A 24,184-nucleotide genomic window follows, 5' to 3' on the forward strand; every position below is an offset into this window, starting at 1 on the left:
TCTCTTATATATACTATCTGCTACCACATTTGCTTATTTCCGATCTGACGAAGAAGGGCAACCTTCGAAAGCTAATCAAGAAATGTATTATGTCCAATAAAAAAGGTATCATCTTATTTTCTTTTCCATGTTTTATTTTGTTTGATTTCTATTGATAACCTTTAAGAGTGGACTAACACGGCTACCACACCTCTCTTGTCTTGGAGAGGTAAGAGGAGAAGAGAAAAAGATAGCAAGCCATCTCTTTTTCCTGGTTATTACGCCAGCAATTACTAATACTTTAAAGACAAGGATTTCTTACAGAACATTTAGATTGCTGCATTTGTTTATAGTGAAGGGCCAATAAAGTTTAATTTACAAGGGAAACTATATCATCTGCAAATAAACTGTTTAAAGTTTTCTAAGTCGCTAAAGAAACATTACCATCACTACAGGCATAGCTGCCAATTTTTAATTACTAAGCACGTCAGAAGCGGGAACCTAAAGAACATTGAAGCTGATGCAGGAATCTAACATATTTATAAGCAACAATGAGCACTAGCCTTTTGGTTTGTATCATTTTAAAGTTAGATAGAATGAGCGGATTCGAGCGGACAGATGTGAAGCGTTTGTTTACACTTTCAAACAACAACAAAACCAGGGGATACAAGATGAAGCTAGAATATGGTAGATTTAAAACTAATCGGAGAAAGTTTTTCTTACCGTGTAATTAGAGCTGGAACTCGTTGCCGGAGAATGTAGTGACAGCAGCTGGCCTTACGGAATTTAAAGGGGGTTTGGACAGATTCCTGAGGGAAAAGGCCATTGAACATTATTAATTTTTTTTTTTTTTTTTTTTTGGGGGGGGGGGGGGGGGGGTTGCCGGGTTCTTGAAGCCTGGATTGGCCGCTGTCGGAGACAGGATGCTGGGCTCGATGGACCCTTGGTCTTTTCCCAGTATGGCGGTGCTTATGTACTTAAGTTCATGAGGCAGGAAAAAAAAAAAAAAAAGAGAGATCTCCTAATTAGAGAATCACATGGGGATGTGGGCACACAGGGACAAACTTTGCCACCTGTGTCATTCTCTAAAAAGCTTAAGGGGCGCCCGCACAATGTGCGTCAATTTGAAACTGCCGCCCGGCTACTGTGTGGCCCAGGTGGTAATTTCATTTTTTTTTTTTACACGCACCAGAAAAGAGGTTTTATTTTCCGGCGCACAGCACTAACTGGGCAGTAATCAGCATTGTACAAGTGTAGACGATTACCGTGCAGTTAATGCGTGAGACCTTATCGCTAAGTGAATGGGTGGCGGTAAGTTATCAAACCCAAAATGAATGCGTGCTAATTTTTATTTTGTCGCACATCCATTTTTGGCAAAAAAAAAACCCCCAAAACATTGTTACAGGCACACTGAAAAATGGATCCGTGCGCATCCGAAACACGCATCTATACTAGTGCAGCCATTGTTCAGTGCACCTTAGTAAAAGGAACCCCTACGACTACCTTTATCAGGCTGTTCCAACTAGATGGAACACAATCTGTACCGGTAATACTAGTATCCATATGTAAAAACTTAACCCACCTTAGAAGACAACTGGCAACCAAATTCAACTGCAGAAGCTGCTTTTGGATTTAAATGAAGCACCTTAAAATGACAGCATGTGTCTTATCTGCCATTGATGTGGCAGACTGCTCACACTCCTATCATCTGCAACATCCTTCCATCACCTGCCCAGTTGTTCAAGCATCTTACCATTACTGCAACAGATTAATCTATTGCTGCTAGCATCAAGGAGATAGTAGATGATGACGGCAGAAAAAGACCTGCACGGTCCATCCAGTCTGCCCAACAAGATAAACTCATATGTGCTACTTTTTATGTATACCTTACCTTGATTTGTACCTGTCTTTTTACGGCAGTATGGGGGCTCACCCCTTTTAAGGTGGACGAGATTGTGCGCAAATGGGAGGGTCAGGGCGGATAATCAATAATCTCCAGCGTTAACTACAATCAACAGAGAAAACAAAAAAAATTTTGGCGAACAGATGTAAATGCCCATATCTAAAGGACTGCCAAAAAAAATGAAGTTTTAAAAGTTTTTTTATGAAATCCAGGAAGATCCCGCTGTATCCATTTTTAACCTCTTGCCTAAATCCAAGTGCTGGAAGACATGCCGACAGTGTTAACATAGTAGATGACGGCAGAAAAAGACCTGTACAGTCCATCCAGTCTGCCCAACAAGACAAACATATGTGTATACCTTACCTTGATTTGTACCTGCCTTTTTCAGGGCACAGACAGTACAAGTCTGCCCAGCAGTATTTCCCGCCTCCCAACCACCAGTCCCGCCTCCCAGCACTGGCTCTGGCACAGACCGTATAAGTCTGCCCTCCACTTTCCTCGCCTCCCAACCACCAACCTCTCTTCCCCCACTTGCTCCGCCACCCAATTTCAGCTAAGCTTCTGAGGATCCATTCCTACTGCATAGAATTCCTTTATGCATATCCCACACGTTTGAATTCCTTTACCGTTTTCATCTCCACCACCTCCCGCGGTAGTTATGTAGTTCTGTCTATATGTGGGGGAGTTGGGTATATTCACATTGGTTGATTTCTGTGGTATGCCATGTTAAAGAGATGGGTCTTCAGTAGTTTGCGGAAGTCCGTTAGTTCGTAGATCGTTTTTAAGTTGCGCGGCAATGCGTTCCATAACTGTGCGCTCAAGTAGGTAAAGTTTGACGCGTGCATTAGTTTGTATTATAGACCTTAGCAGTTAGGAAAGTGCAGGTTAAGGAATGTGCGGGATGATCTTTTGGCATTCCTGGGTGGTAGGTCTATCAGGTCTGATAAAAAATTCAGTTAGTGCTACTTCCTTTCCAATCCTTGAGGGCCACAACCCACACACACAAAAAAAACCACATGCTAGCGCCCGTTTCATTGGTTTCGGAAACGGGCCTTTTTTACTAGTATATAATAATACGTAAACAGCGTTGGTTGTACCACAGAAGGCAGTATATCAAACGCATGACTCAACGTTCAACATTCCCATCCACACCAACTGCTTAGCTCTACAATCTTTTCCTCCTAGATGTCTACCTTAGTACAAGTGGCTGTAAGCAAGTTGAAAATAACTTAGAGGGGACTGCCACTTGTGTGACTGGTCTCTTGGCAGACTTAGCAGGGTGGTTTCTCCAAATATCTTTAGCCTCCAGCTAAGGCTGGGTACTCTTTACCAACCAAAAGTGAACAGATGGCCGAGGTGGCCAGAGGCTGGTTACTTGACAGAAATCCCAGGGTATGTGCACAGCAGGCAAGCGAACTGACTGCACCAGGAGGCCTCCATTAAAAAAAAATAAGTTCCATAAAAATAAAGGATTTTAACAAATTAAGCAGCATAATGCTGCAATGAGCATCCTGGCTACAGCTACTATCCATATACAGCAGTTCTGGATCCCAAAGACAGTTGAACTGGACAGAGGAATCCCATGCTGTCTGACCACTGTATTCAAGATGGTGGAAAGGAAGTCCTGATACTAGAGGCAGGTCAATAAAACTGCAGTCACAGAGCAAAAAAAATAAAAACCAAAAGCCACAAATTGATTTTGCACCTCTTTTATTGAGATCCCGTAATTTTTAAAATTAAAGAAATTTCACCATTCAAGGCAAATTATTTTTCCCTGCTCAAAATAAAAAGCAGAAGCCTGTTTCAATCTTCCTTCATGGAAGCAGAGCTCAGCAGCAAAAGGTTATTTTTATATCGCTTGTGCACTCAGCATCCTGGATGCAAGCATTGGTGTGTGTGTGCCCTCTGTAAGTTCAAGGTTAGAAACAGTGTCACACAGATCATGGAGCTCGGGTTATTCATTTCACTTGAACATGCAGTTGAAGTGCCTAGCAGGAAGCTACACCTCAAAGCAAGCATGCAGTAAAACACTTCAAGAGGAAAATTGCCTCCTTTGTATTTCAAGATTGGAGTGAGCCACACACAACATTTTAAATGCACTGCATTTCTGTATGTTAGTTAAAGCGATGGCCTGTTTAACTGTTCAGGAAAGCAAATGAGGGCTGAAGATTCTATCCCAACAATTCCCAACTAGGATCCCTTTCCCACAAGCCCCCTTAATCCTCCATCCCCTGACCTACACAGATACTACTACATCCTTAACCCACCTAGAGTCATGGCTTCTGAATTCCATTTAGGCCCAAACTATCATTAAAGTTCTCTTCACTATATTGTATTCCTAAAATCAGATATGTTTATACAGACAACAACCCCAGACTTCAGCATGTGCGTTCTCAGCTCAGAGGTCCCTGCTTCCACTTCAAATGAAGCCTGGCATCTCTTTTTTTTCTATTTTGGTACCCGTATTTTAATTCAGACTGAGTAACAGCTGCATCGTGTATTCCCCTGCAGAAGCATCATGAATACAGTACAGTGTAGCAGCTGAAACCAATCCACTCTGTTACGAATTCTGTATACCTCCATCAAAAATGATGAAAAATGTAAATAGGGTTAAAGGTTCCTCGGCCTTGACCAGTGTTTCGACAATCTTGTCTCATTCTGTTTTACACAGCATGGCTGTATTGGACCTCTGTTGGAAGTACACTTCTCAGACTGCAGGTGGTGAGTTGAGTGACCCCCAACAAGCTGAAGAGGAGATGAAATTTAAGCAGAACTGGAGAGGCAGCCTGGTAATCATGGTCTCCAGCACTGTCTCAGCATCTACGCTCTTTAGAATGGCTGCTTCTTCAGGAAACGGGTGAACATGGTCAAGGCAGCTCTGGGATTATCAGTTGGTACCATGTGACCAGCTCCCTGTGAAAGGAGAGTTAGTTTAGTTTAATAAAAACTTGGTATCACCACTCTTCAAACAAAAATCAGAACAATGTACAATAAACCAATAAGAACTACAAAATAAATATTTGTGACTCTGGGCAAGTCACTTAACCCTCCATTGCCCCATGTAAGCCGCATTGAGCCTGCCATGAGTGGGAAAGCGCAGGGTACAAATGTAACAAAAATAAAATAGATACTATTGGCGATTCTACATGGAATGTTGCTACTATTGAGATTCTGTTGTTACTATTGGAGATTCTACATGGAATGTTGCTACTATTGGAGATTCTACATGGAATGTTGCTATTCCATGTAGAAGGCTGCGCAGGCTTCTGTTTCTGTGAGTCTGGAGTGGTGTCTGTGGAGAAATTGGATTTGGTGAAGCCAATAATGTCATAATGGACGTACTATAGGAACTGCAGCAGAATGTGAATAACTCTCTTCTTCAGATGTTTAAAATTTTTCACTAAGTTAAAGAATTTATATTAATACTTATCTAACAAAGTGGAAGTCCAAGATATAAAAATAGAGACTTTATGGCTTCTCTATGAAAATCAGACAATTTGGTAATGAAGAATAGTTATCTTTCTTGTAAAAATTGGAATTTCTGGAGAACCAATTAAGGGAAAATAACTTGAGAATGATAAATTTACCTATAATATCCTATATATTAGCTACTGAATTCTTGAAGAAATATTTCTCTGATACTTTGCTAATACCTTCTGATAGCCACCTTTTGGTGACTAAAATATTTCCTTTAAAATCTTCTTTATCAGAGAAAAGAGATGTAAGTTTAACCGACATTTTGGAAAATTCAGAAGTTATCGATAGAGTTATATTATTAGTGACTTTCGTCTTTGATTTAGATAGGAACAATGTTTTGAAATTGTATTTCCGATACATGGTTGATAGTTTTTTGGGTTCAAAGATGCATATATTTCCTGACACATCAAGGGAATCGCAGACTGGGAGGTGTGAGGTCTTGGCTTTTAAGCCAGGAATCATTGCCCTAGGTGGGACCTTCCTAGCGCGATTCCCTTGTAAGTGTTTTATTTCCTTATTACTTATTTGTTTGAACCTAAGAAATTATAAGAGTTTGTGGAAACAGATGAAGAATCCTCTGCAGCAACTTCCTTCAGTTACCACTGTACCGGCTGCAATAACCGATTAACCTTCCTCCCTCGGAAAATGTGAAGTGTAACCATTTTGAGTTTCTTATTTTCTTTAAGATTGTTTTCCTGATCTTGGATCTTCCAATTGTGGACAATTATGTAAATATATATTGTTGGGAGAAAATGTTTTCCTTTTTATATTTCTGTATTTCCTTACATTTATGTGATAAATGTGAATGTAATTAAGTAAAATGATAAATAAAATAAAATAAAAACTTAAGTGTTTCATTTGTCATAATAAACCAAAGATCTGTATTATCCTGGAAAACTACTGCAACATTCTTTACATCTACTGAACAGTCTTGGTTATCCGACATAAATGGGACCGAGCTGTTGTCGGATAATATGGAAAACAATGGTAACCCCTTAAAAAATGCTGAGACTCGCAGAGGGAGCAGAGGTAAGGGGGGGGGGGGGGGGGGGGCTTGGCAGTTATATTTCAATCAGGTTTAAAAAGGTAAAAAAAACAAACAAACATGCCCTTTAAGCATACACAGAAATATTAGTGGTTAGGGTTAATGGGCCACGGTTTTTTTTTTTTAATGTGGCTTTATTGTCCCCCAGCTTTTGTGTTTGCTACCTTGTGAACGCTTAGAGCATCAAGGGTATTTTTTTGATCCAGTCTCCTTGCATGTTTTATTGCGTTCGTTTGTACTATCTAGATTGGACTATGGATTGCCTCAATATTTGTTACAGCAATTGAGGACACTGCAAAACTGTGCTATAAGGGATGGGGTGGGGGTTGTAGAGAACATGCGACTCCATTATATAAACAATTCCATTGGTTGCCAGTTGAATATGGGGCAACGTATACGATTTTAACATTTGTGCATCAGGTCTTATACGAGGGGATTTCCCCCCTTGTTGAAGTCTTTGTTACAGTTGGGTGTTGAGGTCGGGGGTGGCTAATCAGCTCACAATTCTAAATAACATATGTGCACGCCAGACGGTTACTAGGAGTAGGGCTTTTTTTGGCAGACGCCTGTTCAATGGAATCTTTTGCCTGAGGAATTGCGCTTGGAGACTTCGTTGAAAGGATTCAAGGGGAAATTGAAAATTCTTTTCAGAAAGCTTTTATGAGTACTTGGACTGGTTTAAGGGAAAGAATGCAATATGGGCATTACCGATAGACTTCTGTCTTTTCCAAGAGGCTGAATGTTCGGTCTAGTAGCGGACGCTCTATCATTTTATGGCACTTTTTCTCTATTCTTTTAAATTTTACTGTAAACCACTTTGATTTTGTGAGAAAGGTGGTAGGATCAAATCTTATAAACTATTAAACTTTATGCATAGAGAACAGGCCTAGGGTATCTGTAGTTAAAATATTGTTTATTAACACTAACCAGCAATCGATCAAACATGGCTTCCCTGTAGCGTGTGAAGCCGGAAAACGGGAAGAGAACCTGCGCACTTCTTAACGGCAATGCGATGACATCACCGGGGGGGGGGGGGGGGGGGGGGGGAGACTGTCAGATATGCAGGATGGTTGAATTAGCGAAGGTCAGATAGTTGAGACTGGTATCTTCTCACAAAAGATGTTAGAAGAGAGTAGTTTAGTTTGTAGAACGAATCGCTCCAGACCACACTGGCAAAAAAGAAAAAAAAGAAAAAGCATATAAACACTTACCTTGATGGTCAGGAAAGCAATATTGGAGAATTCCTTCACAAACCCTCCAACCTGTTCACTGTTCCCATCATTGTAGAGCCAAGCTCTGCGGGTCACCTGCAGCTGGATCAGAAGACAACACAGAAGCCTTGATTTAAAAAGGGCCGTCTGAAAAGGTTCAACCTTCTTACCCTCCATGCTCTTCCCATCCTCTCCTTAATCGCTCCACCGCCTTACCTATCCCTATCCTTTCTCTCATATCTCTTCTATCCCATTTACTCCTTGTTCATTTGTCCTATCACATACCCCTTTGTTGATTCTGTTACTATTGATTGTATTCTCTTGTTACTATGTAAGCCGCATTGAGCCTGCGATGAGTGGGAAAGCGCGGGGTACAAATGTAATAAATAAATAAATAAATTAGCCACTTTAATAGGTCATAACAGGATCCTATTATGGATCCAATTTCTCTTTCTTAGGTAGCTAACTCTGGAATGCCCTCCCCAGACCCATCCAGTGATTATCTACCCTTCCGGAAATCACTAAACACCCATCTGTTCAAGCAAGCCTATGCTAATGGCCCAAACTAATCCTATGAACTCTATTACCCAACACATATCCAGGAGACAATGACCTACACTACTTCTCCCCCCACCTAAATTCTTTATGCTTATCCCGTATCCCACCCCCCTCCTCCAACGCTTACCTACCCTTGCTTATATCCCTCCTACTCCCTTTACCCTTGCCCTTCTCTACCTACTTATCTCTTTGGTTATTCTGCTATACTTAACTTATATTTTCACCATCAATGTGGGATACAAATGCAACAAATAAATACTCTGTAATCCCTATTCCTATATAAGCCGTATTGAACCTGCTTAGAGTGAGAAAGCGCGGGGGACAAATGTAATAATTAATAAAGGTGTTGTTTGTGAGGCCCTAGCGAGTATCCTGGAGGAATTATTCACTCCTACCCTAGCTGAGTCTATTTGCGTACTGTTGACTTGTACACAAAAACTCTAAAATTAGTCCCTTTATTTTCTAACTCGTTACACTTATCTGTCTAGGTCAGTAGTTCTCAACCTTTCTTCTGATGTGACACACCTGACAGACAACACTCCTGCATGTGACACACCGAACACTAAAATTCACAGCTGAACAAGCAAGTCTAAATATTTAAATTTTTCAATTGTAAGTTTAGTATGAATTTACCTATCCCATATCAAAAAGTTGTATGCAACACATCAGTCCCAGGTATCTCACTTGCCAAACAAAACAAATATATATTCAAATTCTAGTGTCACCTCAGCAACACAAAATCCCTCCACTGCCAGACACTGTAGCTGATTTGCAGGTTTTTGTGTTGCTTCACTCTGCAATCTATGGACAGCGGACCTGCAACATTTTCAGTTGGGGCTGGAGGCAGCAGTTATTATTGGGGGTAGTGGGGAAGCAGAAATAGGAACCAGTTACAGGGATTTCAAGACCCTGACTCATTGTACAGGCATTTTTCCTCACTTAGGTTCAAAATGGTGGAATTCCATGCCAAATGAGATAAAGGTGCTTTACCAATTCCTTAAATTTTCTAAAGGGCTTCCTTTTTCAAAACTTCTTGCACTAATTGTACAACTCACTGAATAGAAAAACATTATGATCTACTTAAACTCAATCTGTAAAGTTCCTATATTTATTTTATTTTTGTTACATTTGTATCCCGCGCTTTCCCACTCATGGCAGGCTCAATGCGGCTTACATGGGGCAATGGAGGGTTAAGTGACTTGCCCAGAGTCACAAGGAGCTGCCTGTGCCGGGAATCGAACTCAGTTCCTCAGTTCCCCAGGACCAAAGTCCACCAACCTAACCACTAGGCCACTCCTTCACTGTTGCTACTATTTGAGATGCTATTCCACTAGCAACATTCCATGTAGAAGTCGGCCCTTGCAGATCACCAATGTGGCCGCGCAGGCTTCTGCTTCTGTGAGTCTGACGTCCTGCACGTATGTGCAGGACGTCAGACTCACAGAAACAGAAGCCTACGCAGCCTTCTACATGGAATGTTGCTAGTGGAATAGCAACATTCCATGTAGAATCTCCAATAGTAGCAACATTCCATGCAGAATCTCCAATAGTAGCAACATTCCATGTAGAATCTCCAATAGTAGCAACATTCCATGTAGAATCTCCAATAGTATCTATTTTATTTTTGGTACATTTGTACCCTGCGCTTTCCCACTCATGGCAGGCTCAATGCGGCTTACATGGGGCAATGGAGGGTTAAGTGACTTGCCCAGAGTCACAAGGAGCTGCCTGTGCCTGAAGTGGGAATCAAACTCAGTTCCTCAGTTCCCCAGGACCAAAGTCCACCACCCTAACCACTAGGCCACTCCTCCACACTTAAACTCATTAATCTGTAAAGTTCCTATATTGATACTGTTCTTCATTTTGCTGGAAATAATATATTGTATGATATTATTATCTTGTTATCGTAAGCCATATAGAACTGAATAATTGGAATTTGGATTATGTGGGATATAAGTATCAGTCAATAAAGGTGCCCTACTGGAGGTACAACCAGGTAAAGGTGTGACATGAACTGGCTGTGGGACTGTGTTATTGGATGGTTGTTCTTTGAAGGCATTTCCTTATACCTGTTTATTATATGAAAAAAAAGTTTAAAAAAAAAAAAAACCCACAGTTCCTGCAATTCACTTAAAACCCAAAATAACTGGGCAGATGAAAAAAACAGCACATTTCAAAGTCTGAATCCTTCTTACCTTCTGCTGTAATGCATCTACAAACCACTGATCTCCAAGAAAGTTACAGGCCATGTCCACATCTCCATTATATACCAAGATTCGGTATGTCTGAGGAGAAAGACAACCCCCCAAGGGGCAGATTGTTTAACATCTCATTTATTTATTCAGGATTTGCTATGCCACCTGACATGTAGGACCAAGCAGTTTACAGACTAATATGGCAAGGAAAGGAACTATAATACTATGATAGGGAAGAAAATTCACTCATACATACAAGAGCACAGTAAAAACACCCGATTACCTGAATGCCGATCATCCAGATCAGCACCACCCACTAGTCTCCATTTCCCACAGATAGTTGAAAAATTAAAATTGCTCACCAGAAGGATGCAGAACCGTCTGGAGGTGGATAGAAAGAAGCCCACTGCCTGCTTGCCATGTGTGGCATCAATATGAGGATTGAGCTGCTCAGTGGAGCTTCGCCGGGCCGTCTTTCTATCCAGCTCCAGACAGTGCCATATCCTTCTGGTGAGCTACTTTAATATTCCAAAGTTTTTTCCAACGATCCGGATTTATGATTATCCAGACCACCCCCTGCAGAGGGTAGTCCGGATAATTGGCGTTGTACTGTATTTAATACAGGATGCCATCCCACCCGACCCAAAACAAGTCCCAGAAGCCTGCTGAAAAAGCCCCCCCCCCCCCAAAAAAAAAAAAAACCAAGAGAAATTACTTGGTGTGATTAATAAACTGAAATAGTGTAGTAGCCATTCTGATATTATGAATACTGAACACCACAGACCAAAAACAAAACCTCACCACTTATTCAAGCCTACAACTCAAGAAATACTTTGAGTGACCAAGAGGTACTACTACTACTACTACTTAACATTTCTAAAGCGCTACTAGGGTTACGCAGCGCTGTACAATTACCCAAGGCCTTAAGCAGCTCTCCATTTTTCCAGCCCAGGACTGTCTTATGCTCTCTTTACATTTACCTTCCTGGTCACTTAATCTAGTGACGACTGATTGAAGTCATACTACGGTGTCCTCTACTGCTCCTTATTCCCTCCAATCTCATTTTATGCAAGGGCGAGATTGGGACTAAACAGGTAGCTTAGTCTATTTCTACAGGTCAGAGCATTAAGCACAGCAGGCTCAGTGCAGACTTCAGATAAATCTACCTGAACAAACCCCATTGCTGTTGCAGACAAAAAAGATGGCCTGCTCTTGTCAATCAGTTAATTCAGCTCCTATTCAAATTAAGGGCTGGATTTGTTAAGAGTATACTACCATACACACTGTGAGGTGTATTTTCAAAGTACTCACTCTGCTGCTCCCCAGTATCTCTCCACACTCGTCCTTCCCTACACCCCTTCCCGTGCACTCCGCTCCATGGATAAATCCTTATCATCTGTTCCCTTCTCCACTACTGCCAACTCCAGACTTCGCGCCTTCTGTCTCGCTGCACCCTACGCCTGGAATAAACTTCCTGAGCCCCTACGTCTTGCCCCATCCTTGGCCACCTTTAAATCTAGACTGAAAGCCCACCTCTTTAACATTGCTTTTGACTCGTAACCACTCACCTCCACCTACCCTCCTCTCTTCCTTCCCGTCCACATTAATTGATTTGATTTGCTTACTTTATTTATTTTTTGTCTATTAGATTGTAAGCTCTTTGAGCAGGGACTGTCTTTCTTCTATGTTTGTGCAGCGCTGCGTATGCCTTGTAGCGCTATAGAAATGCTAAATAGTAGTAGTAGTAGTACTTAGATTTACAAAGTACTTTGAAAATGAGCCCCACAGAAACCTATGGAACTTCATAAGCCCAAGTGCTTTGAAAATGAGTCCATATGTTTATTATATTGACAGCTTTATGATCAGTCCGACTCCGTTTCCCTCTACTACTTAACATTTCTCTAATTGAAATACCATGATTTTGCACGTGTTGTCATGCAAAATGTTTTATCCTTTGTTACAGAGAAACCACAAAAGAGGAAAGAACAACGAAGTCCCACATGATAAATCACAACCAGACAAGTGGGAACTGAATCAGGCTGTTCAAAACAGACCAAGAACTCACAATAAGCAGCTGAAACTTTTATTTGAAAGTGACTCGACACGGTACTATGTTTCGGCACATGCCTGCCTGTCTCAGAAGTCTTTGTTAAAATATTCATCGTATGCAAATGTTTTCAATAATTTGTCTTTAAAATAGGAGCATAGAAAGTCTTGATAAAAAATATTCAATAGACACAAGTATTTTCAATGGTGTGTCTTTAAAACAGGAGCTTTGCTGGTCTTGATAAAAGATCGTTGATGGATAAAAAGAATTGTGTCGCTTATGGACGCCACTAAGATCTGAGAAAAAGTTTGTGTACGACAAATATTTTAACAAACACTCCCATGCCGAAACACGGTACCGTGTCAAGTCACCGTCAAATAAAAAAAAGTTTTAACTGCACCCTACCACTTTAAAAAGCTCCCAACTATTCCTTACCCATTTTGGACAGCTTAAAACTTCTGGGAGTTACAATTGATCGGCACCTAACCCTGGAAACCCAAATAAACTCCACCACAAAAAAAATGTTTTACTTGATGTGGAGACTTAAAACGCATAAAACCTTTTTTTTCCCCTCGAGATGTTTCCCGCAACTTCATACAATCAATGGTATTGAGCCATTTGGACTATTGTAACGGATTCCATGCAGGTTGCAAAGATCATCTAGGTCAAGAAACTTCAGACGGCCCAGAACACAGCGGCGAGATTGATCTTTGGAAAATCTAAATTTGAATCTGCCAAGCCCCTTCGAGAAAAATTACATTGGCTTCCCATCAAAGAACGCATTATATTCAAGGTTTATACCTTGATTCACAGGATCATTTATGGTGAAGTTCCCGAATACATGCTAGATCTGGTTGACTTACCACTCAGAAATAGTTCCAGTGTCACCCGAACCTACCTAAATTTACATTATCCAGACTGTAGTGGCCTTAAATACAAATCTACCTACGCCTCCAACTTCTCCTTCATAGGCACACAACTTTGGAATGCTCTACCCACATCCATAAAATCAACTCAGAACTATCTAAATTTTAGAAAATTATTGAAGACGATCCTGGTTTTTTTTTAATTTATAAAGGTCTTTATTGAGTATTAACATAAATACATATCAATCCAAACATCAACATAAATAAAGCATAAAATAGTGCTAAACATATACCAACCCTCTGGATCATCATAAGCAAAAATCCAGCAATACAATAGTCAATGCCGCAACAAGTATCCATGAAACCTACAAATTTTTAAACAGTTTTAAGTTTTTGTTAGTTATAGAACCCTCCCTCCCACCTTCCCCCACTCAATCCTTCCCACTCACCCCTCCCTACTCCTCTAACCAGGGCCGGTCCTAGGGTCTCTGGCGCTCCCCTGCAGACTATGAGTTGTCACCCGCGCGCCCCTGCCCCCCCAGCATCTCCTTCTCTTCTCCCACCCTGCCCCTGTCCAGCGATTCTCCTTCGCCCCCATCCCCCGCCGCCCTTGGTGCTTTAAATCTTTAATTTACCTCCGTTCCAGCAGCCGCGTCATTTGAAAGCCTTGCCCCGTCTCCCCTCCCTTCGTGAGTTTGTTCCGCAGTCCCGCCCTCGAGGAAATGACGTCAGAAGGCGGGACTGCGGAACGAACTCACGAAGGGAGGGAAGGCTAGAGACGGGGCAGGACTTTCAAATGACGCGGCTGCTGGAACGGAGGTAAATTAAAGATTTAAAGCACCAAGGGCGGCGCGGTATGGCAGCACGGCGCCCTTGAAGGCTGACGCCTCCCTGCGGCGCTTACCCCGCTTACCGGGTTTGACCGGCCCTGCCTCTAACTCTCCACCCACAAAGAAGACCATCCTGTTGAAGAAGGCCTACTCTCCAGACTCAACATAACCTACTTATCCCTGATTTCAGCAAGATTCATGGCCTCTATTACCTTGTATTATCCTTTGATATCTTTGTTGTTTAAATGATACCTATTTGTCCATTGCCTTACTCTTACATTGTTTAATTGTACTTTTCTGTACTGTAGCCACATTGAGCCTGCAACTAGTGGGAAAATGTGGGGTATAAATGTATTAAATAAATAAATATTGAGAGTCCTTGGTCAGTTTTGAATAGCTTAATTCAGGGGGTCTTTTACTTGGGCGCGCTGGCGTTTTTAGCGTGCGTTAAAAATAGGCACGCGCTAAATGTTAAAGACGCTCCGTAGGAATGCATTGGCGTCTTTAGCGTTTGCCTATTTTTAACGCGCGCTAAAAACACCCCCCTCAGTTCCCACTTCTCATCTGGTTATCCTTTGTTCTCACAGGTCCCATTTTCTACAAGGGATCCTCTTTAATGGGATGTGTTAATAGCATTAGCACACTTAACCTAGCCCCAAGTCTCCACCAGTAAACAGAAGCTGACAGTTTCCCAATGACCTGCACATGTCAGTGTGAGCCAGGTTTGCTTGTCCCAATTTAAACTGCTGTTCTTGCTGTAACTCAGTGGATGGAGTTAGTGTACCTGAATGTAAATCACCTTGAGCTACTACTGAAAAAGGTGTGAGCAAAATCCAAACAAACAAGAGAGATTTGTCAGCAGGAAAATAAAATGTTGATCACTCTTCTCCCAAAGATGGTTAGTACATTCAAAGTTTCTGGCTCCAGAGAATAAAAAAGTGACGACATATCTAAACAGATCTAGTAATGGAAGATAATCTGGAGCTTCAGAAGTGTGAAATCTTTAGAGGAAAAACAGCACCTCCCATCAGGTGTGTGTGTATATATCTATACATATCCCCCCCCCCCCCCCCCGTGTTTTAGATATTATCTAACGTGCCAACATGACCTTCACAGGGGGGGGAGTGGGGGGGGAGGTTTCCAGTGTGAAAAGCCAGTCAGCTGTTAACCTTCTCCTTCAACCAGTTATAATCCTACTGGGAACTCACCAAGGCGCTCAGCAGCTTCAGATACTGTTTGGTCACGTCTGTCACTACACGTCCGTAATGTTCGTACACTTCAGAACTGTGAAAAAAGTTTTATATCTAGTTTTATAGGTTGACATGCGAATGTGACTGTTGGACAGACCATGCAGTCTTTACCTGCCGTCATTTACTATGTTGGCAGGCCCCACTGGAGATCTGCACTCAATCGGTTTCTGTTCCGAAATGAAGAACTGCCTTACCTAGCCCCAAAAAGACATAGAGGCATATTTTCAAAGCACTTTGGGAGGCTAAGTTCCATAGGTTTCTATGGAACTTTGGGAGGCTAAGTACTTTTGAAAATATGCCTCCATGGAACTTTGTAAGTCTAAGTGCTTTGAAAATACGCCTCATAGTGACGTAGTAACATAGTAGATGATGGCATATAAAGACTTGTATGGTCCATCCAGTCTGCCCAACAACATAATACACTTGGTATGTGATAACTTTATATGTATACTTGACCTTGATTTGTCCTTGCCATTTTCAGGTCACAGACCATAGAAGTCTGCCCAGCATTGGCTTTGCTTCCCAATTACCGATGTTGCCACCCAATCTCCACTAAGTAAAAATACACAGAGCAGGGATGGACAACATACTGTTTCCTTACATTTGCAACCTCAAGACCAGATAACAAGGAACCATCTGGAAGACCATGTTTATATAAAAAAAAAAAAACTCTCATCCATCAGTTTCTCAAAAACTTGAGCCTGACCAAAACTGAACAGTTAATAACCTTACTCTGCTGACTGGGCTGGGATAACTTGGGTAGCTATCAAAATTCATCTGGACACAGCACCAAAGAGTTCTCTTGCCCTCTTTCAACAGCCCTTACCTGCAGATCTCCCACTCTGGGACCTCAGGAGGTATATTCAAGGCTTTCCTCACATAAGGGTTATTCAAGAAGATTCTTGAGGCTGTGCTGTTAATGCAAGGTGGATCCAGTCGCACTTTCTTCTGGGTTTTTACCAGATGCAGCAGCTTCTGTGGGTGGTGAAAAGTAATGCCAAGAACATGTGCATCTCACACTATCACCTCCCATGCGAATGAACTTTGAATATGCATTAGAAAAGTGTGTAAATCACACACAAGATAATAGTACACAAAAGGGGATGGGATTCGATATAGCCCCTTTTCTGTGGTTACAATCAAAGGGGTTTACGTAGAAAATACAGGTACTTATTTTGTACCTGAGGCAATGGAGGGCTAAGTGATTTGAGCAGAGTCTCAAGGAGATGCAGTGGGAAATCAAACCTGGTTCCTCAGGACACTGCTCTAACCATTAAGGCCTACACCACTTTCCAAGTCTTTATTGCCCGACGTGGCCACATTTCACCCAACCCTGGGCTGCAACAGGAGTAAAGCTAACAAATGAAAAGCAATGTGTGTATCAACAAGAGATATGTATTAAGAGAAACATAACATTTAAAAAATTAAACACAAAGTGGAGGAGTGGCCTAGTGGTTAGGGTGGTGGACTTTGGTCCTGGGGAACACCCTCCATTGCCTGCCGCATTGAGCCTGCCATGAGTGGGAAAAAGTGCGGGGTACAAATAAAAAAAAAAAATTATGTATTATTCCACTTGTGTTTAATAATTTTTTTAAATAAAATTATGTTTCTTCTTTTAATAGAAAAACAGTTTGTTGATACACGTGTTGATTTTAATGTGTTAGTTTTACCCCAGTTGCAGACCAGGGTTGGGTGAAATGTGGTTACGTCAGGCAATATGTTCTGTTGCCCTTTAGTGTTCAATCGTTTTTCTCCATTGTTTTACTCCCCTTAACGATACCTGGACCTTGTTCTAACTTAACTCCTCAAAATGTAACCATAATTGTGTTGTAACAAATTGTACTTCCATCATTACAATGTATTGTAAGCCACACTGAGCCCGCAAATAGGTGGGAAAATGTGGGATACAAATGCAATAAAATAAAATAAATAAAAATTATCTGTGTGCGATCTACACAGTTTTGCATACCTTTTATTTGTGGATCTTAGTCAGCCTCTCCCGTGCTTACGATTTGAATACACACACATACTACACACATTTACACTACTGTCGAGGTTATAGCGACAGCTTCAGATCTGAACCATCTCAAAATGGAGGCAGGATAGCTCACGGATCACATTAATTATTCTCTAATGGAAGTGCCATGATCTTGCACATGTGTCACACAAAATACTTCATCCTCCATTAAATCAGTATCATTTAGAAAGATGTTAAAAGTCTTGGACAGTTAGTGATACTGCAGAAGTGTTACAAAAAACCGACTGTGCAACTTGGTGCAGCTTCTTGCCCAACGCTGTGTTAAAATGGAAAGAAAGTCCCAGGTTTTAGCGTAATCAAGTGCAGCAACCTAGTTCAATTAGTGGACTGAGAACCAGGGAAATGAGGGTTCAAAGTCCCACTACCCCTCCTTGTGAGCTTCAGGCAATAGAGGGTTAAGTGATTTACCCAAGACTGAGACTTTGGGGGTGGGGGGGGGGGGGGGCCGCGATGACAGAGAAAAGCCTATATATCTGAATGTAATTTAAAACTACTGACCTAAATCCAAATCCCCTAGACTTGTGGAAAGGGAAAGTCAGTGCTTGTTTTGCAAATTAGGGCATTGCAATAGCCAGCACAGAAGTTTGCTACGCAGGGCCCACATGAAAAAGGCAACTCGAGTGCATACCTTTCCCCACTGGATATGGGTCGGGAGCTTGGGGAAAGGGATTCCAAAGTGATGGATGACAGTCTGCTCTTCTTCATACCTAAAATGTAAAAAAAAAAAAAAGAGATTTACAATTACAGACTAATTGCAGGCTCAAATTTGAAATTGCATTTTCTTGCATAGCTCCTTTTAAAAGGCCACAAGAGGAGTCAGACACTAAGGCTCAAGTTGTTTCCATTTCTCAGTTTAGGAACTTGTTCCTGTTTCACTACGGTTTTGTGACATTTTTTTTTCTCAGAAAGCACCCATACGTGTGCACACTCCACAAAACTATCACTGCCCTACTGGTGTATCTCAGGAATTAATAACTGAACCCACAGTTTACTGCAAGAGAGAAGGTCTGGTCATCACTTCTTATTTTGGCTCAAATCTATGGGATGGCTAAAGTTTAATTGTTTTAACAGCTTAGGTGTCGATTTCAGAGCAAGATGGAGAAGCAAGTTTTTAGAAATAAAATATGCTATAAGCTCTTAAGAGCTGCTACTTGGCCTACGTCTTGCCCAATCCTTGGCCACCTTTAAATCTAGACTGAAAGCCCACCTCTTTAACATTGCTTTTGACTCGTAACCACTCGCCTCCACCTACCCTCCTCTCTTCCTTCCCGTTCACATTAATTGATTTGCTTACTTTATTTATTTTTTGTCTATTAGATTGTAAGCTCTTTGAGCAGGGACTGTCTTTCTTCTATGTTTGTGCAGCGCTGCGTATGCCTTGTAGCGCTATAGAAATGCTAAATAGTAGTAGTAGTACTTGCCTTATGCTCAACTGGTTGTGTGGGCCAAATAGAAAATTGGCACTGCTGGCCTTGATCATGCCAGCGAGGGCACAGATCATACTTGGGTAAGTCTGCCCAAGCGCGTTTCTTTTGTGCACGCCATGACTAAAAACCAACCACCTCAGATTTACTGCTAGTAAAAATGCCTCAGCACTCGCACTGCACCATTTAGTTACCTACCAGATCTCTCCAGGTGCTCCTCCTGCGCATGGAGCATACAAATTGTAAATATTTAGTCCCAAGTTATATATAATATTCATTGCTTCAGTGACCTGATTTGGAGAAGGCGGGGGGGGGGGGGGGGGGGGGGGGGGAGGAAGAGACAGAACCAAGAAAAAAAAAAAGTTAGAATTGAAAAATTCTTCCACCTCTGTGTGGTCTTCCAAGAAAAACCACACATCACAAACAAAAAGGATTCACAGACACATGCAGCATACAGTCAACTATATTAAAAAAGCAAAACAACCCCTCTTCGCCCCCCAAAAAAACAAAAAAAAAAAAACAAAAACCCAACTTTAAGCACTAATCTGACCCTTTATAGCCCTGTCTGGTGCTTTTCATACCTCTCTCCTGGAGTCACCTATCAGGTCAAATTCTCAGGATTACCACAATATACATGAGATTTACAAATATTGGTGATCACTGTATGGAAATATGTATAATTGTGATAATCCTGAAAATTTCACCAGATAGCTATGTTTCCAGGAGAGGTAGGAAAAGCACTGGCCTAGTCACTACATCGACAGCCCTTTGGCTAATAGCAATACATTCCAGTTTCCTTCAGATCCTAATACGTGCTTGGCTAGTAAGTGTTGCTTTTGCCCAATGGCTGGGCTCCCTATAGGAACTGTACTACCTACCCCTGCACTTTTCCCAGCCTGAGAAGTGGGAGTAGACTCTACAGAGTTAACGCCTTCAATGACTGGGCATGGCAGAACTGTTGGGTGGGTGTCACCAGCACACTAAATGCGCTAAGCTAGAAATGAAGAATGCTGAGCCTTAGGAAATTTCTGCATTTAATATATCGTTGCGATAACGGTTAGAAGGCCAAGTGTAGTGCAATTGCCTACAAACAATATCGGGAATAATTGACGCCAACTTGTATGGCGAGAGTCACGGCCCTGTTCAATCCAGCTATCCTCCATCATTCCATGTACTGAAGGCTCCATTTATCTGCCTTGCAAATTCCTCCACACTGTGTTAGGCCAGTACCCTACACTGCTGCTTGCCTGTGCCGATCGACAAAATAGGATCCAAAGCACCTGGATCAGCTGAGCACCATTCTACCTGGTGGCACCAGTACTCCCCAAACACAACCGGGTCAATGAAACCCAGAACCACTTTTCCAAAGAGGGCCATATTCACCTTGGATGCTCAGTGGAGTTAAAGACTCTTGTTGAGCCTTTTAGCAGCTACTCCTTGGACAGCACCTTACTCAGCGCCAGTGTCCACCCGTGATCAGCCCCCCCCCCCCCCCCATAAGCTCAGAATATAACTACACAACATTCTGCATTGTTATGGAATACACTGCCGCCATCCCTTTATGCAAAGTCAGCTTGAAAAATTCAAAGCTGCCCTCCAAACTCATTTAGCCTTGTATTCTCAGATCAGCTCCGTCCAGTGTGAGCTGGTGACACACAGCAACTAGTTACTATTTACTGTGTTTTCTTTTTCTCTCCTCTTCCCTTTTTAATATCTATGTCCTTCTCTTCACTCCTGGGATACATGACAGACTTGATCGACCTACCAACTAGAAAAACACATCCGAATCAACACGAACGTACCTAAATCTGCACTACCCAAGCTGCAAAGGACTGAAATACAAATCAACCTACGCATCCAGTTTTTCCTACATTAGCACACAACTGTGGAACGCATTACTAAGAGCCTTGAAAACCACGTACGACCACCTAAACTTCCAGAAAACATTAAAAACTAACCTGTTTAAAATGGCATACCCTGTCGATCCAACATAAATGCCTGATATCTGCAACACAACCAAACTAAAGTATGTAATGGACATAACACAACTCTTCCGTTATACGATGCCCTAATGTGGCTGTGCCACATGAATTTTATCTTACCACAACATCACTTTGTTATTTGTTCACACCAGAGTCTGCAAACGCCTCTCCGGTACTATGTAAGCCACATTGAGCCTACAAATAAGTGAGAAAATGTGGGATGCAAATGTCACAAATCCTATATAATAATTCTCACCACCAACGTTCTAATCGGGAACTGCCTGTGTCCGTGCCTCCTTCTTGAGCTAGGCTCCGTAGCCAGGCTGACGTCACTAACAGCCGATTCCAAGTGGCAGGGAGTGGAGCAAGTGTGAGCATCAAACAACGACCCTCCTCTCCCCTGCCCCCCTGCAGCCACCCATGTCCAGCGGCGACCCTCCTCTCCCTCTGCAGCCACCTATGTCCAGCGACCCTCCCCCCCTCCCCCCCCCCCAGCCACCCATGTCCAGCGAACCTGCTCTCTCACCTGCCCATCCTTCATCCACCCATGTTGAGTAACGAATTCTTCGGGCAGGCAGGAAAGATCCCCGGTCCTGCCTGCCCGCTGCCGGATAGCTGTTCAAAATGGCTGCCGATACTTACAAGGGTGGCCTCCAAGACTTAAGCATAAGTCTCGGCGGCCATTTTCAACAGTGATCTGGCAACGGGGGAGCGTCTGCGCCAGCAGCGGGCAGGCAGGAACGTGGATCTTTCCTGCCTGCCCCGAAGATTTCGTTACACAACCTGGGTGGATGAAGGAGGAGCAGGTGAGAGAGCAGGGTCGCTGGACATGGGTGGCCTCATACCATAAAGGAAGGGGCACACACTCACTGTCTATTACATACACTGTCTCTGACACACTCTCTATCACACTCTACATCTCTCACACACACACACTCTCTCTCTCTCAAACACATTCCGAGGAAAACCTTGCTAGCACCCATTTCATTTCTGACAGAAATGGGCCTTTTTTACTAGTAAATAAATAAATATTAACAGAATTCCTGAAACAAGCCCAACACATCAGGATTCTCCATGTACAAAGGCCACATGCCCAGGCCATTGACTGTCACTACTACCCTTATTGACTGTACAGTACAATCCCTCTCCGCCTGCCAGACCAACAGCCCCTCTGGACCACATGGTCCTTCATCCTGCGACCTCACAATCTGCTCCTTCCATGTTGCAATTACTCTGCACACTTTGATCTCAGTAGCCTGATTAACATGGATCCTTTCTGAATGTTACTGTGGTGGATTGTGCTGTGTTGCTTTCCTTGTCCCAAGCAATGCCTTAATATGCTATCTAGCCACCTTAAGGTCCCCATCACAGGCCTCAAGTATCCCTGAAATTTACCTCTGCTATGCAGCTTCATCCTACCACAATACTACATGGGTTGTAAAGGGCAAACACACAACTCCTCCAGTGCCTTCTGCTGGGGAGTCACCAGTGCATGGTTAACTCATCTTGCTTGTCCATGGAGGAAATGAGGTTACTTACCTGAACTCAGGGTCTTCTGTGGAGAGTAAGGTAATTCAGCCACATAAACCTCTCCACCTCTTCTCAGATGGAGCCATCTGTAGACTGCACCGAAGCGGAATGGGATGGGCACTGTGGTGGTGGGGTAGCTAGCACATGCTCAGAAAGATCTGGAAAGCCTGGGCTCTAGGAGAGCTAATCTAGAGTGTCTTAACCTAGTATCCACGGAAAACCAATCTCTCTATATAAAAGGCAACCCCAACGTTCTGAAGCCTCCACGGAAGTTGAGGTGCCCGAGATATCCGGTGTGCCCTGGAGTGTCTGCACCGCCCTCGCGTCAAAACGTCATGACTTCGAGGGCGGAGCTATGACACTCGAGGCCCGAAACCGAAACGCCACAGCGAACTAACAAGGCAAGTAGCTCGGAGGGACGGAGGGAGGGGGCCCCTTGCTAGCGCCCGTTTCATTGCCCTCAGAAACGGGCATTTTTTCCTAGTGTTACATACTGTCCTTCTGGAAAGCCTGGGCTCTAGGAGAGCTAATCTAGAGTGTCTTAACCTAGTATCCACGGAAAACCAATGTTACATACTGTCCTTCTGGCAGAACTATACACTGTCATCTAATGGGTTGACCCTTAACCCTGTTCCTAACCTAGCAACACATTAGGAAGATTCTCAAGTCTGCCGTGGAGGGAGGGAAAAGGGGGAAGAGATGAACCAAAAGCAAATCAGATAGATTTCTGGGTTGCTAAGAATCTTTATGGGATACTATCCTTGAGTGGGGGGGTATAGTGCACGGAGGACACGAGAAGAGCAGGATAGAGATTTTCTACTACTTTTCTAGACTGCAGAGGCCTGCACAGGGATGTAGGAGAAGCCAGCAGACATTCTGGGTAATCATACTCACACTCTCTGTGCAGTTCACATTGGGATTGTCATAGAAGCTGCACTGTCCTTTGGGACAACAGAAAGTTTGCAGATTTGACCAAAGCCTTGAAGGGGGAAAAAAAAAAAAAGGCAGAAAATCTAAATGGCAAGAAAAGTACACAGACAAAAAGAACACATGGGCCCCATAGAAGTAAACAAAGAACTCAGTTAGCCAAGTTCAAATTATGCTTGTGGATTGAAGAGCATGACACCCTTCTGGGGAACCTGAAATCAACGCAATGTAGATTTTCACTTCATGCCAAGGCATTTAGTATGCTTTGCCTCAGGCAGAAAAGGCCAAAAACACAGGCAAAGTGAGAGAGACAAATTAGTGCTGTGAAGTCCTCATCCTTCTGATGGGTTTCAACAAAGTTAAACACAGGTATACCACCTGCTGTTTAGAATTTGTCTTCACAAATTCATACCATATTGCCAATTCGTTTCCTAGCAGGAACTGTATAAAGCACACTACCAGTCTAATATTCCTATTAATGTGCACTTACCTGACCCCCAGGAGTCCATGGTAGTAAGCAAAGTATATCAAGGAATTCTGATTGCCTTCATAGCTTGCCAAGCCATTTCCAACAGCGATTCCCTGAAATTCAACATCCAATTTCCCAGTGACACCACAGAAAACATCTTTGGACACCATCAGCTAAGTTAAGAAGGTCCATGGGAGAATGGGGGAGGAGGGGGGGGGAGGAGCTTTTTACTCTACTACAGATTTCCTATAGGATCTTTACTGCACCTTCCTGGATCCTGTGGTGAACTCTTACCTTTAAGTTGATGCTGGAATCCTGAATCACTATTTCAGCAAGGGTCGGGACGTAGACCCCTCCATAGCTCTCGCCAGTGATGAAAAAGTCATTCTTGCTGTATTCTGGGAAGAGGCGAAAGAATTCCTTCAAGGCCAGGTAATTATTCAAGGCAACCTG

The 24,184-nt window shown here is 42.6% G+C and overlaps 1 protein-coding gene across 1 annotated transcript in view; it reads right to left on the reverse strand.

Annotated features, from left to right (window-relative positions):
• Positions 1-3,575: 3,575 nt before the first annotated feature.
• LOC115475945 (lysosomal protective protein-like) overlaps positions 3,576-24,184 on the reverse strand; it is a 46,155-nt gene continuing 25,546 nt past the window's right edge. Inside the window, exons 6-15 of the mRNA XM_030212026.1 lie at positions 24,026-24,181; positions 23,753-23,844; positions 23,230-23,314; positions 19,022-19,113; positions 18,028-18,106; positions 16,188-16,336; positions 15,320-15,395; positions 10,369-10,458; positions 7,616-7,717; positions 3,576-4,795 (exon numbers count right to left, since the gene is read on the reverse strand). Of these exons, the coding sequence (XP_030067886.1) occupies positions 4,712-4,795; positions 7,616-7,717; positions 10,369-10,458; positions 15,320-15,395; positions 16,188-16,336; positions 18,028-18,106; positions 19,022-19,113; positions 23,230-23,314; positions 23,753-23,844; positions 24,026-24,181 (1,005 nt within the window). The 3' untranslated portion in view covers positions 3,576-4,711. The remainder of the gene's footprint in view (positions 4,796-7,615; positions 7,718-10,368; positions 10,459-15,319; positions 15,396-16,187; positions 16,337-18,027; positions 18,107-19,021; positions 19,114-23,229; positions 23,315-23,752; positions 23,845-24,025; positions 24,182-24,184) is intronic.

This window comes from Microcaecilia unicolor, chromosome 8, assembly GCF_901765095.1.
Source record: "Microcaecilia unicolor chromosome 8, aMicUni1.1, whole genome shotgun sequence".
Taxonomy (NCBI): domain Eukaryota; kingdom Metazoa; phylum Chordata; class Amphibia; order Gymnophiona; family Siphonopidae; genus Microcaecilia; species Microcaecilia unicolor.